This window comes from Eurytemora carolleeae, unplaced genomic scaffold (assembly GCF_000591075.1).
Source record: "Eurytemora carolleeae unplaced genomic scaffold, Eaff_2.0 scaffold72, whole genome shotgun sequence".
In the NCBI taxonomy this organism is placed as follows: Eukaryota; Metazoa; Arthropoda; class Copepoda; order Calanoida; family Temoridae; genus Eurytemora; species Eurytemora carolleeae.
Genome location: NW_019396031.1, coordinates 437,414 through 451,560, shown reverse-complemented (window position 1 = coordinate 451,560; position 14,147 = coordinate 437,414). Strand labels below are relative to the sequence as shown.

Here is a 14,147-nt window from a genome sequence, read left to right as displayed (position 1 = left end):
CAATTTTGTACATAACCAAATCAGTATTTATTTAGGATTATTTAGGGTTAGGTTAGGTTAAGACACTTTCTATTTGTTTCAGGTGTTATAACTTTCACCCAAGTTCTCTAGACTAACCAACATCACTAACTAACCTAACATACCAGAAATACTTTGAATCGAGGGACGGATTATTTTAAAGTACCGTTTGAGCTTAATTTCAAGTCACTCATTAATACAAAGATGCCAATGCATGATTAACAGCGGTACCCCTAAAACTTCTATCTATTTAACATCAAAATTGCCATAATAATCATCAATCATAAAAATTTGTATCCAAAATTGGACATTTATGTTTTGAAAATAGAATAATTTAAAATAATTGGGTTTATTAGTTTATTTTCTAAGTTTTATAACATTCTTTACGAAAATTCAGACCTGGAACTAGTATCAGTTTACTAATGTTAGGAGTGCAACATGAAAATTATTTTAATAAATTATTTTAATAATTTTCTTATAATTCTTTTATAAACCCGCTATTAGGATGTTCTGGCCAAACAGAAATATATTTTTCAAAATAATTTCCCCCACTCTACCCATCTTGTAATTATTTTTGTCAAGAAGTTGAAGAGGAACAAAATTGTGAATTTTTTTTTAATAAAAAAGATCTTCTAGATAATCGAGCATTTAATATTTAAATATAGTTCTTAAATTGGGATCCTTATCCAATCTTCTGATCAGGATGCAGATAAGTCGAGAAAATAAGTGAACATAATTTTTTAATTTGTACTAAATTGTTGAAAATAATTTTAGTTCAGTTTTGAATTTCTTGGAAACAGGGGCAAGGCTTTTATAACCTTAACATAAATTTTTATTTTCAAAATTTTATTACTTAAGAAGTTTTTGTGTTTATATGGTACTTAATTTTTTTTATCTTATCAGTTATTTAATTGTACAGTTTCAACAGATGAGCTAGACTTTCTAACTTTTTTATGTTGATTTAAGCTTAAGAATCAATTCGAGCCAATTTCTTGTTTTCCCAAAAAAGCAAAATTATTTGATTTCAATGATATTTCTTTTTACACTAATATTTGTGTTAGCCTTGATCAGGAAGATGCGCTTTTCAATAAAAAATGCCTAAAAGGAGAAAATTCATTTTTAACGATGTATTTACAGAAATAATGGAGCCTCCCTCCTTTATTGCAGCTGTCAGTGACGTGATAACAGCTGTTGATGATGGATTTGTGACAGCTGTAGTTGTTCCAGAAGTCAAAACTGAACCTGCTAGTCCACAAACTGTTGTACTGAAAACTGTCAGTCCGAAAGGAAATGGAATTGCCAAGGTAAAATCGATTAAAATAGTTGGTACATTAATCTTTTCTATAAAAATCTTTAATTCTTTGAAATGAATCTTCTTTTATAGAACTTTTTTGTTGTAAAACTTTAAACCTAAAGTGAGACCCATATCACTGTTAAACTTCAGTAATAATTTTGATTAGTCCAATGAACATGAAACACATCGATTGTACAGTGTACAAAGAACCATTTAACTTAATAAGTTATTTTTAAAGAAACTGGTGAACTATTTGCTTGATAAATCAACACGGGTCCCATTGTATATTATATTTTCCATGTTAATTTGATAAATCTGATAAATGTTGGAATTATAAAACAATAAAATTGTGTTTTTAAGGATTATAAATCCGAGATGCTCACCCTGCAAGGAAAATTCAAAGAGGAAGTTAAGACAAGTTCAGGAAAGAACGGAACTACGGAGAAATGTAACCCCGGAGAGAAAAGGAAAGCGATGTTTCCAGAACTATTTTCCTCCGGAGCAAAGAAGACCAAGACTGGACCAGTTCAGCCTAAGAATGCTTGCGTTGCCTTGAACGAATATAAACCTGGACTAGAATATGTTCTAGTGGATCAGATTGGTTAGTTTAGTATTTTAGATTTTTATGATTCGTTTTTTATCTGCTTATATTCCATTGTTTAGTTGTAAACTAAAAGAAATGTGCCATTATGAACGATTTCTAGATACTAGATTAAAAAAGATCTTGATCATGCAAACTGTTTATCTTCTTTCTTGATTTTTCACCAAAGAAACTTATTAAAAAGTGAAAATTTAGCGATCAAGCCTTTTCCGTTTTATTTTGGAAAGATCATTTTGGGGGTGGGGGGGGGGGGGGTCTAAAAAAACTAAAGGCCCTCAAAATCGAAAAAAAAAATTTAAACTCTGTGTCAGTTTTTAAAAAATTAGCATATTCCCAGAATACGATACCTAGATCCACAGGTATTATTTAGTTATTAACATGGTGGGGCAACATCATTTCTCAATTGCGCACCTCGTTAATACACACACATGAGTCTTTTTATATTATTTATTTCTGGTAGCGATACAGAGCTCAGACCTGGGAACTGAAAAACAATTAATCAGTCACGGGTTAGATAAATGTTAAACTATTATTAAAATTATTATTATTAAGCTCAATGAATAAAATTAGCCAAGTTTACATCAAAGTTTGCTACAGGTGTGCTAAATTTGAGTAAGTTATAACAATATACATGAATTAAAGTAACACTTACAAAGTTGATTAGGCCGGAGAAATTAATAGCTCTAGATTAGAGTTGGATGATCTTTCCCAGTTGTCTCTTGTTACACAACTAGAAATAACAAGATGAGTTTATATGAAGGCTTGTCATGTGATAAAGGATATATTCACATTTCGTCGTTAATTATTTACACTGAAAACACGAAACTTTATTATGTACCTTTATATATCCCGTCAGGAGCTCGGGTTAAGTTAGTACTCGTATAATCATCATGGAAAAAAGAATAGCTGTCCACGTACTCGAGTGTGGTTCGATAGGATCTAAATAAGATTAAGTAAGACATTAGACCTTGAGAGTAGCTTCGTATTTATTCTTCACATTTATCTACTCAGTAGCAGCAGTCCCTGATTATAGAAACAGAGGAGATGTTTCCAACGGTACTTCCCCAAGTAGGAGGAGGTGAAGGTGAGGAGGATGCCCAGCAGGGGGATGCTCTGCCGGTAGATTAGCTCAGCTCGACAGGTTTATCGTTCTTCCGTCTGCGGTGAGGTAAACCGCAGCTTGTGTGTTAATGTGCTCCGTTGGATTCTTGTTAGATCGTTGAGATCATCCTCGTCCAGATAGGACTTAATCTAAGAAATGGGATCAATAATTAACTTCACAGTTCTAAGCCTTTAAGAACGTATTTTCATCTGTTAATTAATTAGTTCATTGTTCTGGACAGGTCGTGTAACATCCGTGAGCTTAAAGAATGTAGAACTAGAAATGATTTAAAGACCGTTTACATTTAGATAAGCTGTGTTATAAACATAATAATGCACAACCTGGAGCGATAACCTAGCCCATTGTGTTCTGAAATATAAAGACCATTCAATGATTTTTCAATGAAAGAATTTCCTAATTTACATCTTTAGCCTTATAAAAAAGCTTTTTAGGCTTGAGGACATAAAATGTTTAAAATACAATTATATATATGTGGAGAACAGCGAGAGAGATTCGAATAGATCTTCATGTGCTTCTTCAGAACAGGGTTTTCGGATTCAACCTGAACATCAAGAATTAAAAGATCCATAGATCTTACAAACTCTGAAACACAGAACACGTGTTTTAGGACCTGTACATGATCCTAAGTTTATAATGAAAGTTTGCGTGAATAGCAAGGATTTCACTGGAGAAGGAAGGTGAGTTGGTAAACAGACAAATTTTACATCTTTTGAAAAAGTTTTAAAACATAAATCTTATACAGGGTTACACACAAAGGATGAGACTTAAGAGATGACTGAACGGAATTTATTTTGTTTTCTTATATTTAAGGTTCCCTGCAGCTGTAAACTTACGTTTCTCTTACTGTCCAATTATTAATTATAACTTTAAAGAATATATTTAAGACAGAAATTCCAATTTAATGTCGTCGTACGATCTTACAGCCCTTTCAGAATTTTTCTGTTAAATTATGAACAAATTGTTATTTTACCATTTTAGCCTTCAATTTTTTTAAAATGTATGATCATTGTTGTTGATTTCTTTTTTATTCTCTTCATTATAAAGTGTTCATTTAAGAAATATAGATTTCTATATTTCTGTAATAAATACTTTATGTTTTGGGTTCATGACGTGATTGTTTCAAAGTTGGATTCAGAATTTCCGTGAAATTTTGAATCCCATTTTGTGCAAGATATGTCTAAGCAGGTACCTTGCTCAACTTTTTAAAATAAAACAATGAAAATTAATTTTTATACTTATCTTAAACACGCTATTAAATCAAGAACATTTTTTTGGTCGGGCCAGTTTTTGACGATTTGAGATTTTGAATTTAAAAATTAGTCAGATGGGAACTTAACTCTGATTTTAGAACCAAAAAACAGGCCAAGCAGGCTGCAGCGGAGAATGCTTTAAAATCCATCGTTCAGTTCAGAAATCCTCTAGAAGCTCAGGTTTTATATATATTTACTTATTGTAAACAGTGTTTATAGTGCATATAGGCCTTACAAAATTGTTTCTGGCTTTTGTATGATATATGTAGACAGCTGTAGGGGACTGAAAGCATAATTATAAGTGACCCTCCAAGCAAAGATGACCATGTCCGATTCATAACGGTACCCTTGAAAGCTTTGTCTGATCAAGTATGAACTAGATATCAATGTTTATAATTTAAGAAAACTAATTATTTTTATTTGTAGTTACTCGACAAAAGGGACTTGCGCATTTCTTCTAAGTAAATGATCAGAATTTAGTACAAAATCTAAAAAACGACAATATCTTCAACATTATTGATCAGATAAAGGTTTCCGTTTCAAGGGTACTGTTGTGAATAAGGCATTGCAATCCTTGCATGGAGGGTCGTTTGAAATTATGCTTACTTACCCACAGTGCTTAGGATCCATTAAATTTTGATGCGGATCCGGACCTGGATCCGCTTTTCAAAAAATGGATCCGGATTCGGATCCGGATCCGGATCCAGGTCATTGATCAAAAAAAAATTTTATTTTAGTTCAAATATCTTTTCATACCTAAAAAAAATGTTAAACATTTTAACATTTTTTTATACTATTTTATTACTAGTTTGCACAAAATGATAATGAATCAAATTAAAACATTTTGTATTATTAGGTTGCGATGGGTAAAGCTCCCCTGATTGAGAACGGAATTGACTTTACAGAAGACTCCGCCATGGAGACCGGTCCAACATTTGCAGGCGAAGCTAAACCTCCTCTTCAACCTGTAGTTGGGAAGGAAAAAAAAAATCCGGAAATCAGTCCAGCTCCGGCTTCTCCGGTAATCAGTGAGTTTAAGAATCCCGTGATGAGCCTGAATGAACTAAAACCTGGATTGACGTATGAGTGCTCTGAAACCGGAGCTACAGCTGCCACTAAGAGGTTTGTCACAACAGTAACCGTGGATAATATCAAGTTTGAAGGAACAGGGTCAAGTAAGAAGTTCTCTAAGCAAGCCTGTGCTAGAGCTGCACTGTCTAAACTGTACGGAGTAAACTTCGTTCTGTCTCTGTCCAGTGCTTCCGCTTCCTCCGGGACGGAGAAGGTTGTAGTTGGGACGGGTATCCCTCTCTCTAAGTTTAGTATGGATCAGGAGGTGGCGGATAAAGTTGCAAAACTAGTTCTTGAGAAGTTTGAAGGACTGACGATTGGGAATATGGTCGCTTCAAGAAGGAAGGTTATTGCTGGAATAGTTCAGAGCAAAGGAGAAAATATGTCAGAGCTTACTGTTGTCAGTGTTACAACAGGTCACATTTAACAACAAATATTACAGGGGTGGTGGGGNAACTTATGTTGTGAATGGGGTCACAGAAAATTTTCCTGTATTTTGGGTGAAATAATAAAATCCCCGAAATTCGAAATATTCACGTCACATGATATCCTTTAGGTACAAAGTGTATCAACGGCGAGTATATGAGCGCGTCTGGAAACGGACTAAACGATTGTCACGCAGAGATCTTGTCCCGGAGATGCCTCATGAGATATCTTTACAGTCAGCTGGAGTTAATCTATGCTGAAGGAAGTATCCCGGTAGATTGTATCTTAGAGAAAGGGAGTAAGGGCGGATACAGATTGAAACCTGATGTAAGGTTCCATCTTTATATTAACACAGCTCCTTGTGGTGATGCCAGAATATTCTCCCCACATGAAGATCATAAAGGTAAACTAACTGAAAATACATAATAAATCTGACCCCTATTTCATTGAATGATGGGTTGTCCTTTAATAATAATAATAATAGTGTGATTAATCACTTTTTACCCTTCTCATTTTACCCCCTTTTCCCATTCTATATGACATGCATTCTTGGAATGTATGTAACCCTAACAAGCCTTTAAGCTAAATTCATGACGCTTTAAATTTGAACTTTTTTTTAAGGTGGTTCCTCCACAAATGACGACTCTGACCGTCATGTGAACCGACGGTCTCGAGGTCAGCTCCGTACTAAGATCGAGTCCGGAGAAGGAACCATTCCGGTTACGTCCAGTGACGGTATTCAGACCTGGGACGGAATCATGCACGGGTCTAGGCTACTAACTATGTCCTGTAGCGATAAAGTTTGCAGGTATTCTATAATGCAGGGTCCAACTCAAGCTTTGAAGCAAGTTTTCTAATTCGATTTTGTTCTCCTTCCCCTTCTTTTTAGAGTGATTGAATGTAACCTCACATTAGTGGTTTGATCAAAGATCTTTATAAAAACAACATTTGAATTAAGTATTCTCCCTAAAAATGTTTCTCCTGTCCCCTTCTCTCACAATTAAATACAATTTTTTTAAATTATAAGTTTTTAAAACTCATATGCTTAAGTTCAGGCGTTTATATCAATTTATTTATATCAGTTAAAAGAAGACGACTTTTCTATTTATTTTTTTATTTCTAACAAATTTTGTTACAAATTACATGTTTACAGGAAAACATTAAAAGAATCTAATAAGTGGCAGCTTCTTTTTGTTTGCACTTTATGTGTATTCAAACTGTTTGAAAGCTTGGTAGAGATTAAAATTGAAATGAAAAGTCGTCTTCAGTGTATTGATATCTAATACGACGACTGTAAGATAAATCCAGGCCTAATGTGAAGATAAGATTAAATAATTATATTCTTCTGAAAAATCGTTTTCCTTTCCCCTTCCATCAAGAGAGAAAATAAGTATGCTTAAATTAGTTCAGAAGTTGTTTGATCTAATTAAGTTCTAATGTTAAGATGGAATGTTCTGGGTGTGCAGGGCGCCCTACTCTCCTACTACCTGGAGCCAATATATTTTTATTCAATCATCCTTGGTTCACTCTTCCATTCAACTCATATGCTTAGAGCAGTTACTGGCAGGATAAAGGTTAATTCTTGATACAAAATGCCTTGAAAGATTTAAATAAAAAATATTATGTTTGTATATTTGATCCTAGTTTTTATTACTAAAATAATGAAATATAAATGTTGTATGTTAACTAATCTAAATCTAGGAGACTGTATCCGGACTCCCTCAACCCTACCGTCTCAATACTCCTAAACTAAACCATCTCTCCTCACCAGAAGCTAGGCAGCCAGGGAAGTCTCCAAACCATAGCATCAACTGGACTCACGGTAGGAAAATAGATTTCACGATTTGTGTGATTGATTCTTTTTTGATTGAGTGATTGCTCTTTATTTGTATGTTGTTTGGTTGCTTAGAAGCCTAGTTGCTTCATTGTTTGGAAGCCTTGTTGCTCGGAAGTCTGGTTGCTTGATTACTTGAAGTCTTGTTGCATGGAATCCTGTATCCTTGGTTGATTGAAGCCTTGAATCCTGGTTGCTTGGAAGTCTTGTTGCCTTTGTAGAGTAAATATCGGCAAATCTCAAAATCAAGAAGAGGTTTCTTCAGGTTCACAGTCACGTAGTTAAAGAATGGCTGAAGAATAGTAGTATTTATTTCTTCAGGACAATTTTTAAACTGAAAAATACATATTTTTAGAAATACAAATATACAATTTTTAATCGAGTATATAATAAATACGAAAATAAACAAATCTAAAAGGTTTACATAAAGGTTTACATACCATTGACGCTCGGGTGATGGAATAACTCCTACACTCAAATGGGTTCCGATATTACTGATAAGTTTACGATACAAATGAGTATACTTTGAACTTTGCAGTACGCTTTGTTTACCAAAAAAAAACCTGTGTGTAAAAACAGTTACGTCAGGCACGGTGCAATTTACATTTACAATTATAAAAAAGTAAACCCTTAAATTGGTTCGGAAATAATATTGCTTGGTTGCCGGGTGCTTGTACAAAATCAATGTTTTTAATTCTTATTTCTAGGCGATGAACGAGCTGAGATTATTGACGCCACCAAGGGGAAATTGTTGGAGGGGGGAAAAGCGTCAAGATTGTGCAAATATTCCCTTTTCTCCAGGNATTGTGCTGATTGTACAGATTTTTAAAAAAAATGTACGGATCTTTAAAAAAATGTACGGATTGGTTTAAAAAAATGTACGGATTGTACGGATTTAAAAAAAAAAATTGTACGGATTGTACGGATTGTTTTTCGAAAATTGTACGGATTGTACGGATTTCTTCTGAAAATATACGGATTTTTGTACGGATGGGTTCAAAAAAGTTTTGGCCACCCTGTATCTGCTTAGATTCTCTAGACTCACTGTCTCCAGCATATCGTTGGTAAATGTTTTTTAAACATTTTAGGATTTCTAGCGTTTTTACTTTTCCCGGCAAACTGTTACATAAATTCACTACTCTTGGACTAAAACAATTGGCTATCAATTCCAGTCTAGATCGTGAGGACATTAGATTTAGTGGATCTGCAGTAAGACGAGTTAGTTCACCTGATCCCACAATATTAAACCATGTATTACTACTCTCTACATCATCAAAACCACGAATAATCTTAAATGTTTGTAGTATGTCGATATAGATTCTTCTGTTCTCCAGGGATTCAAGTCTCAGTTCTTTAAGTTTATCTTCATAATTTCTACCCAACAGTCCAGATATCATATTTATAACTCTACGTTGCACCCGTTCTAGTACATCTTTGTCTACAGCTGTCGAGGGACACCACGCTGAGACAGTATTGATAGTTTTATTTTAAGATAATTTATTTGTTTCTTTCAAATTATTTTTGCCATGTCCTCAATTATTTCTGTATCATTTTTGTTTTTAGGCATTTAAGAAGGCACTGCTTGGAGACTGGGTTAAGAAACCTATGGAACAAGATGAGTTTGAAATCTGATAATTGCAAAGTATCCTAAAACAGCGTTGGAGAAATCCATATAGTTCCTGTTTTAGATGCACAAAATGGAAATGTCAGTGAAACCTTTATGCAGAAATATGTTTAGACCTTTTCGAATATTTGTTGTCAAACTCTTAACCTGACTTAACCAATAACTATATCTTGATATGGACTTCTCAACCTGATCTCTTAAAGTAAAAACTAAACAAAACCTAGCACATTTTTCTGCGGAAATACAATCCAAACGGATTGTTCGTATAAAGCATTTTTGAAGTTGGATTTGTTGCAGAATTTTCACGATCCCTTACCTTTTTTAACAGATCTCCTTTTATACAAGAAGTAAGATTGAACCTTAGAACGATATTTTAGATATAACCTTTGTTGTTGTTTCTGTAGAAATTTCGAAAGTTCAGGATGTTGTTCTCTTCTACAGTACTTTTTTAAGTTTTTGTTAATTTCCAGAATAATGTTGCGTAACCTGTGCACGCCAAGCTTAGTGCTGACCCGCAGCTTTCACTGCTCCAGAACCTTGTCAAAAGTTAGAGCTGGAAGATACAGGGTTAGAATATTTGTTATAAATATTAAATTTTTAATTCCAAACTGATTAAATTTGTAGTATGCACGAATCAATTTTCGATGTACAGTAATTTCTGTACATCTCCAGAGCGGTACAGATTAACCCAAGCACTCGAGGTTGTCTCTTAATTTTTTACTTTTTCTCTGATAACTTTTTTTAGCCTCCACTCCAGCAATTAATTTCTATTGTCACATTTATCGAATTATTTTTTCCCGCTTTATTTCATCTCAATGTAGATAATTTAGAATATTTGATGGTAAAAAAAAAAATCAGGAATTATCCAAAAATAAAATCCGATTTTGAAAAAAAAAAAATTTTATTGTACATACACATTTCGGTTTTTTTTTAAGAGAATGCCTTTTTCATTGCATTGTTTGGTATTGCATTCTAATAAGCATCTTTAGGTTACCCTGGACAGATCTAGACCATTGACCTACGAGATGGCGCTAAACCCTGACAAGATCGGAACAGAGAAATCATTTAATTCCTTTAACACTGGTCAGCTGGAGGATACCTACGGACTGGCTAAATCTCGTCAGATTGGAGCAGCGCCCCTCTCTCATAAACTTTTTATGGAAGATTTATTTATTAGAAAATTTTTAAAGGTAATTTATTTCTTACAAACCTGTTACAAATATATCTATATTTTTAACTACAGTATACATTTTGTTAAACTTTAAAATCTTTTGAGTTTACTTGAAAATAAAAACGGCAAAAAAATAAGTTTATATGTTCAGGGAACCTGGAGTGAAATGTTCCTGAGTGAAATAATCGTGAAGCGTCAGCATAATACAGTTCGTGTCTCCGGACTTATACTCAAGAAAATACAGACCAGGAAGATCTATTTCCTTCTCGGATACACAGAGGAGATGCTCTCACTCTGGCTCAAGTGTCCGGTTAAACTTGAACTTCAGGTGGTGGAGGATCCCAAGGATGTTATTTATAAATATATTTAGTTGTTGAAGAAAACATGGAATTCCTTATTTCAGATGTAGAATAAGATGAACTTTGAGGGGCAGAATATAAGTTTAAAGGACGCTTTGTTTGTGGATAATATAACGGGGGATATTGAAAACTTCAGGCAGGTTTTTTTGATACTCAGAATTGGAAAGTTTTAGGCTTTAATTTAATATCTTATCCGGGGAATCGGGGGTCAACACGTGTACATATTTTCATAAATCATCTCCTCCCCCCACCTTTTAGCATTGAGCAAGAATGTTCAAGATAAAAGAAAAATTTGGATTTAAAATGGCAACCTTGTCACCTTTTTTTATTCTCATTTTCCAAGAATTCATGGGATGTCCCCCAGAACCACTACATTACCAAGAAGCTTTAATTCAGTGATCACAAATCCTAAGAAATTTTCCGTACATTTTAAAGGAAAAAATATTTTGAAGGAGGGGGCAAAAAGGGGAAAGGAAATAGTTTTATAGAAAATATTACAACTCATGGTTAAGATTTCAGGAAGTTTTTTTTTTAACCTTATATATTGTATAACCTAACATAACCTACAATAGCGAAAACAACACTTAACCGAGAGGTTATTCTCTTTGTCAGCACTTAATTATATGTGTAATACATTTGTTTGGCAACTAGCTGACAAAAGGAATCAGACCGGTGACATGGCTCAAATTTGGTCGTGTGTCCGACGTTAGGTTTAAACTATGTCGCCTGAAAAGCCTTCACCTTGATGGCATACCCCCACTAGGTCAAGGAGCTTTTGGACACCTCCCTAGTTTCTTGATATAATATGATAATATATAATTGTTTCCCAAATATTTAGTGTTATTTTTTTGACTAATTATAATCAATTTTATTGTAGAGTACGTTCTAGTAGTATAGCCCGAGTTCTTGTGTTTCCACCAGTTAATAACTATCATAGATTTCTCATTCATAAGGTAGGAATTATTAGATAATGATCATGTATTATATTTGAATAATGAACAGGGTGAGACTGTAAAGACGACATGAAACTCGTTTAATAAGACGATTCAATGGAATAAAATTAAACCTTCTGCCTTACATATAATCATTCACGGTTTATTTAATGTTTTTGCAAAGAAGGAAGCAAGTTTACAGTTCCAGGAAATCGTGAATATAAACTAAAGTATAAATTCCGTACTGTCGTGTCTACAGTTTCATCCTTTGTGGGTAATCTTGTATTATTATAATTTGTGTTGTTCAGGTGGTAGAGACAGGGTTTCCTCAGTTCACAACCTTCTCCGTCGGAGAAGGTTTGGATCGGAGAACAGTCGTGTGCTTCCAGCAACATCTTATAGATTATACTCTTAAACAGGCTCAAGTAGGTCTTTAAAGTTATATTTTGTTGGGTTCTAAGACAAAAACCGGGACGGGAGTATAAAAAATACATAATAGATTTAAAAATAGATTTTTTTTAAGGAGTTCGTTCCTGTTTCTCGAGAATATCAAAATGATATCATAGAACTAAAACAAACTCCAGCAGATTCAAATACTATAGAAACGCAGAAAAATAATCTTGATCCATTTACTGAACTAAATGCAAATGTTAAACCCCCTGACGATGAATCCACTGATAATAGCCAGCTTGTATCTGAAAACGAACCCGTTGTGAAGTTATTACAAGAAAAAAATAAAGTTTCTGAAGTGGAATCTGATCTTACTCTAAACTCTGAAAAAAATCTTTTTTCATCTACTGCAATTACTTCTGAACCCGAACCTGAAATCGCGCTTAAACCTGAAATTGCTCCTAAACTTGAAAATTCTCTTGAACCTGAAGCTGCCCTTAAACCTGAAACTGATGCTCCTAAACCTGAAACTGATCTTGAACCTGAACTTAAAGTATTTAATAAGGATACCAGTGGTATGCCGATAAAGGCTGGTAACGAACTTGACCCAGAAGATACGAAGAAACCAATTCCTAAAGAACCAGAAGAAGGACAAAGTCAGTCAGATGTAACAAATTCAACGGAGATGAATAATGGCAGTCCGAAGGAAGATAAAGGAGAAAGTTTAAGTGAAAAGAAAGGTTGTAGATCTAAACGTCCTGCCATAGCTGTGTATGTACCTCCTAGAGCTAGAAACTATACCAGCTCTCCAGGTTCTGCCGTCCTCTCAGTCATTAAATCTTCTCCGACCCATCCTGCTGTACCCGTCCTTGCTCAAATTCCTTCTGTTAAAGATTATAAAGGAAATACTGACGTTCTTGATGTTACGGAACAGGTATGACAATCCCTCTCCCCCCTATGAATCTATAATCATAATTTAGAAACTAGACGTATTTTTTTAATTCTTATTTTTATTCAGGTTGTTTCAGAAATTACAGTTGCTGTAGGAGGAGTTCAAATTGAGGGTCCTGAGGTGGACTATTTAACCTTTCAAACTAGTGACTCAACCATCAATATCGATCAGTTTGGACACGTAATAGAGCTTTATGATTTCCCTTCAGAGTACAAAACTACGGATTTGGTTAATGCGTTCGAGGCTTTCACATCAAGGTCAGTTAAAAAGGAATCTTGTAAAATATTTTTATTAAAATTTAACTTTTAGATGGGACATAAAATGGGTTGATGATACACATGCTCTGGGTGTGTTCAGTAGCTCTGAGGTCGCCGCTGAAGCTTTATCCGTTCGACATCCTACTATTCTAACCCGACCCCTGAATATGGCGACTCCGCAATCCAAGAGTAAAGCACGGAGTGTTCTGGAGGAATTGCTCCCATACAAACCACGTCCTGTCTCCTGCACTGCCACTGCACGTAGACTTCTTCAAGGAGCTTTAGGTCAGATTCATGTGCACATCATTTGGGATGAACGTAGCTAGGGGGCGGGGGGTAAATAATGAGTGATTCTTGGGACGTTCTTTTCCTTAGTCACCTATTTTATTTTGTTCGACCTAAAATTTTGGCATGTATTGTTTATCATTATTCAATATCTTTGCCAGCAGAGGTTTCTCTTTACGTCTCTTAATTTTATTTCGCCACGCTTCCCATAAATCTTAAGCTCTGGAGTCTGGATACTGGAAAAATTCTTTTATCATATTTTTTATTTCAGGGAGTGCAATGAGAGTTCCAGATGCGAGTAAACTTGAAAACGAGAGATTATTGGAGGCTAGGCGGAGGAAAGATGAAGTTCGGAGGCGGGTCGGAGATGCTCCGGATGAAAGAAAGAAACGACGAGATGTTGAAATAAAACCATATGTTGAGAAGAAACATAGATATGCTGAACATGATGATAGGTGACACTATGGAATAGTGTCATAGCATGGTTTTTGGTCTTGTTTTTATATCTATGTATAGACTGTATTAAATGAATTTATTGATTATGACGAGTGAGGGAATAT

The 14,147-nt window shown here is 34.5% G+C and overlaps 3 protein-coding genes across 3 annotated transcripts; all 3 read left to right on the top strand.

Annotated features, from left to right (window-relative positions):
* Window positions 1–1,157: 1,157 nt before the first annotated feature.
* Window positions 1,158–9,713, top strand: LOC111696924 (double-stranded RNA-specific editase 1). The gene is made up of 12 exons (XM_023466717.1): window positions 1,158–1,322; window positions 1,673–1,913; window positions 3,644–3,713; window positions 4,385–4,466; window positions 5,143–5,773; window positions 5,914–6,186; window positions 6,405–6,591; window positions 7,228–7,357; window positions 7,485–7,605; window positions 8,325–8,432; window positions 9,062–9,087; window positions 9,181–9,713. The coding sequence occupies exons 1-12, from the start codon at window positions 1,161–1,163 to the stop codon at window positions 9,247–9,249; spliced, it is 2,100 nt and encodes a 699-aa protein (XP_023322485.1). The 5' UTR covers window positions 1,158–1,160; the 3' UTR covers window positions 9,250–9,713.
* LOC111696742 (28S ribosomal protein S24, mitochondrial-like) lies at window positions 9,704–10,816 on the top strand. The gene is made up of 3 exons (XM_023466463.1): window positions 9,704–9,808; window positions 10,231–10,431; window positions 10,564–10,816. Exons 1-3 carry the CDS (start codon window positions 9,716–9,718, stop codon window positions 10,780–10,782), a joined length of 513 nt encoding a protein of 170 aa, XP_023322231.1. The 5' UTR covers window positions 9,704–9,715; the 3' UTR covers window positions 10,783–10,816.
* On the top strand, window positions 10,796–14,127 carry LOC111696642 (uncharacterized). The gene is made up of 7 exons (XM_023466319.1): window positions 10,796–10,907; window positions 11,649–11,724; window positions 12,012–12,128; window positions 12,227–13,027; window positions 13,112–13,302; window positions 13,355–13,587; window positions 13,859–14,127. The coding sequence occupies exons 1-7, from the start codon at window positions 10,828–10,830 to the stop codon at window positions 14,044–14,046; spliced, it is 1,686 nt and encodes a 561-aa protein (XP_023322087.1). The 5' UTR covers window positions 10,796–10,827; the 3' UTR covers window positions 14,047–14,127.
* Window positions 14,128–14,147: the final 20 nt, after the last annotated feature.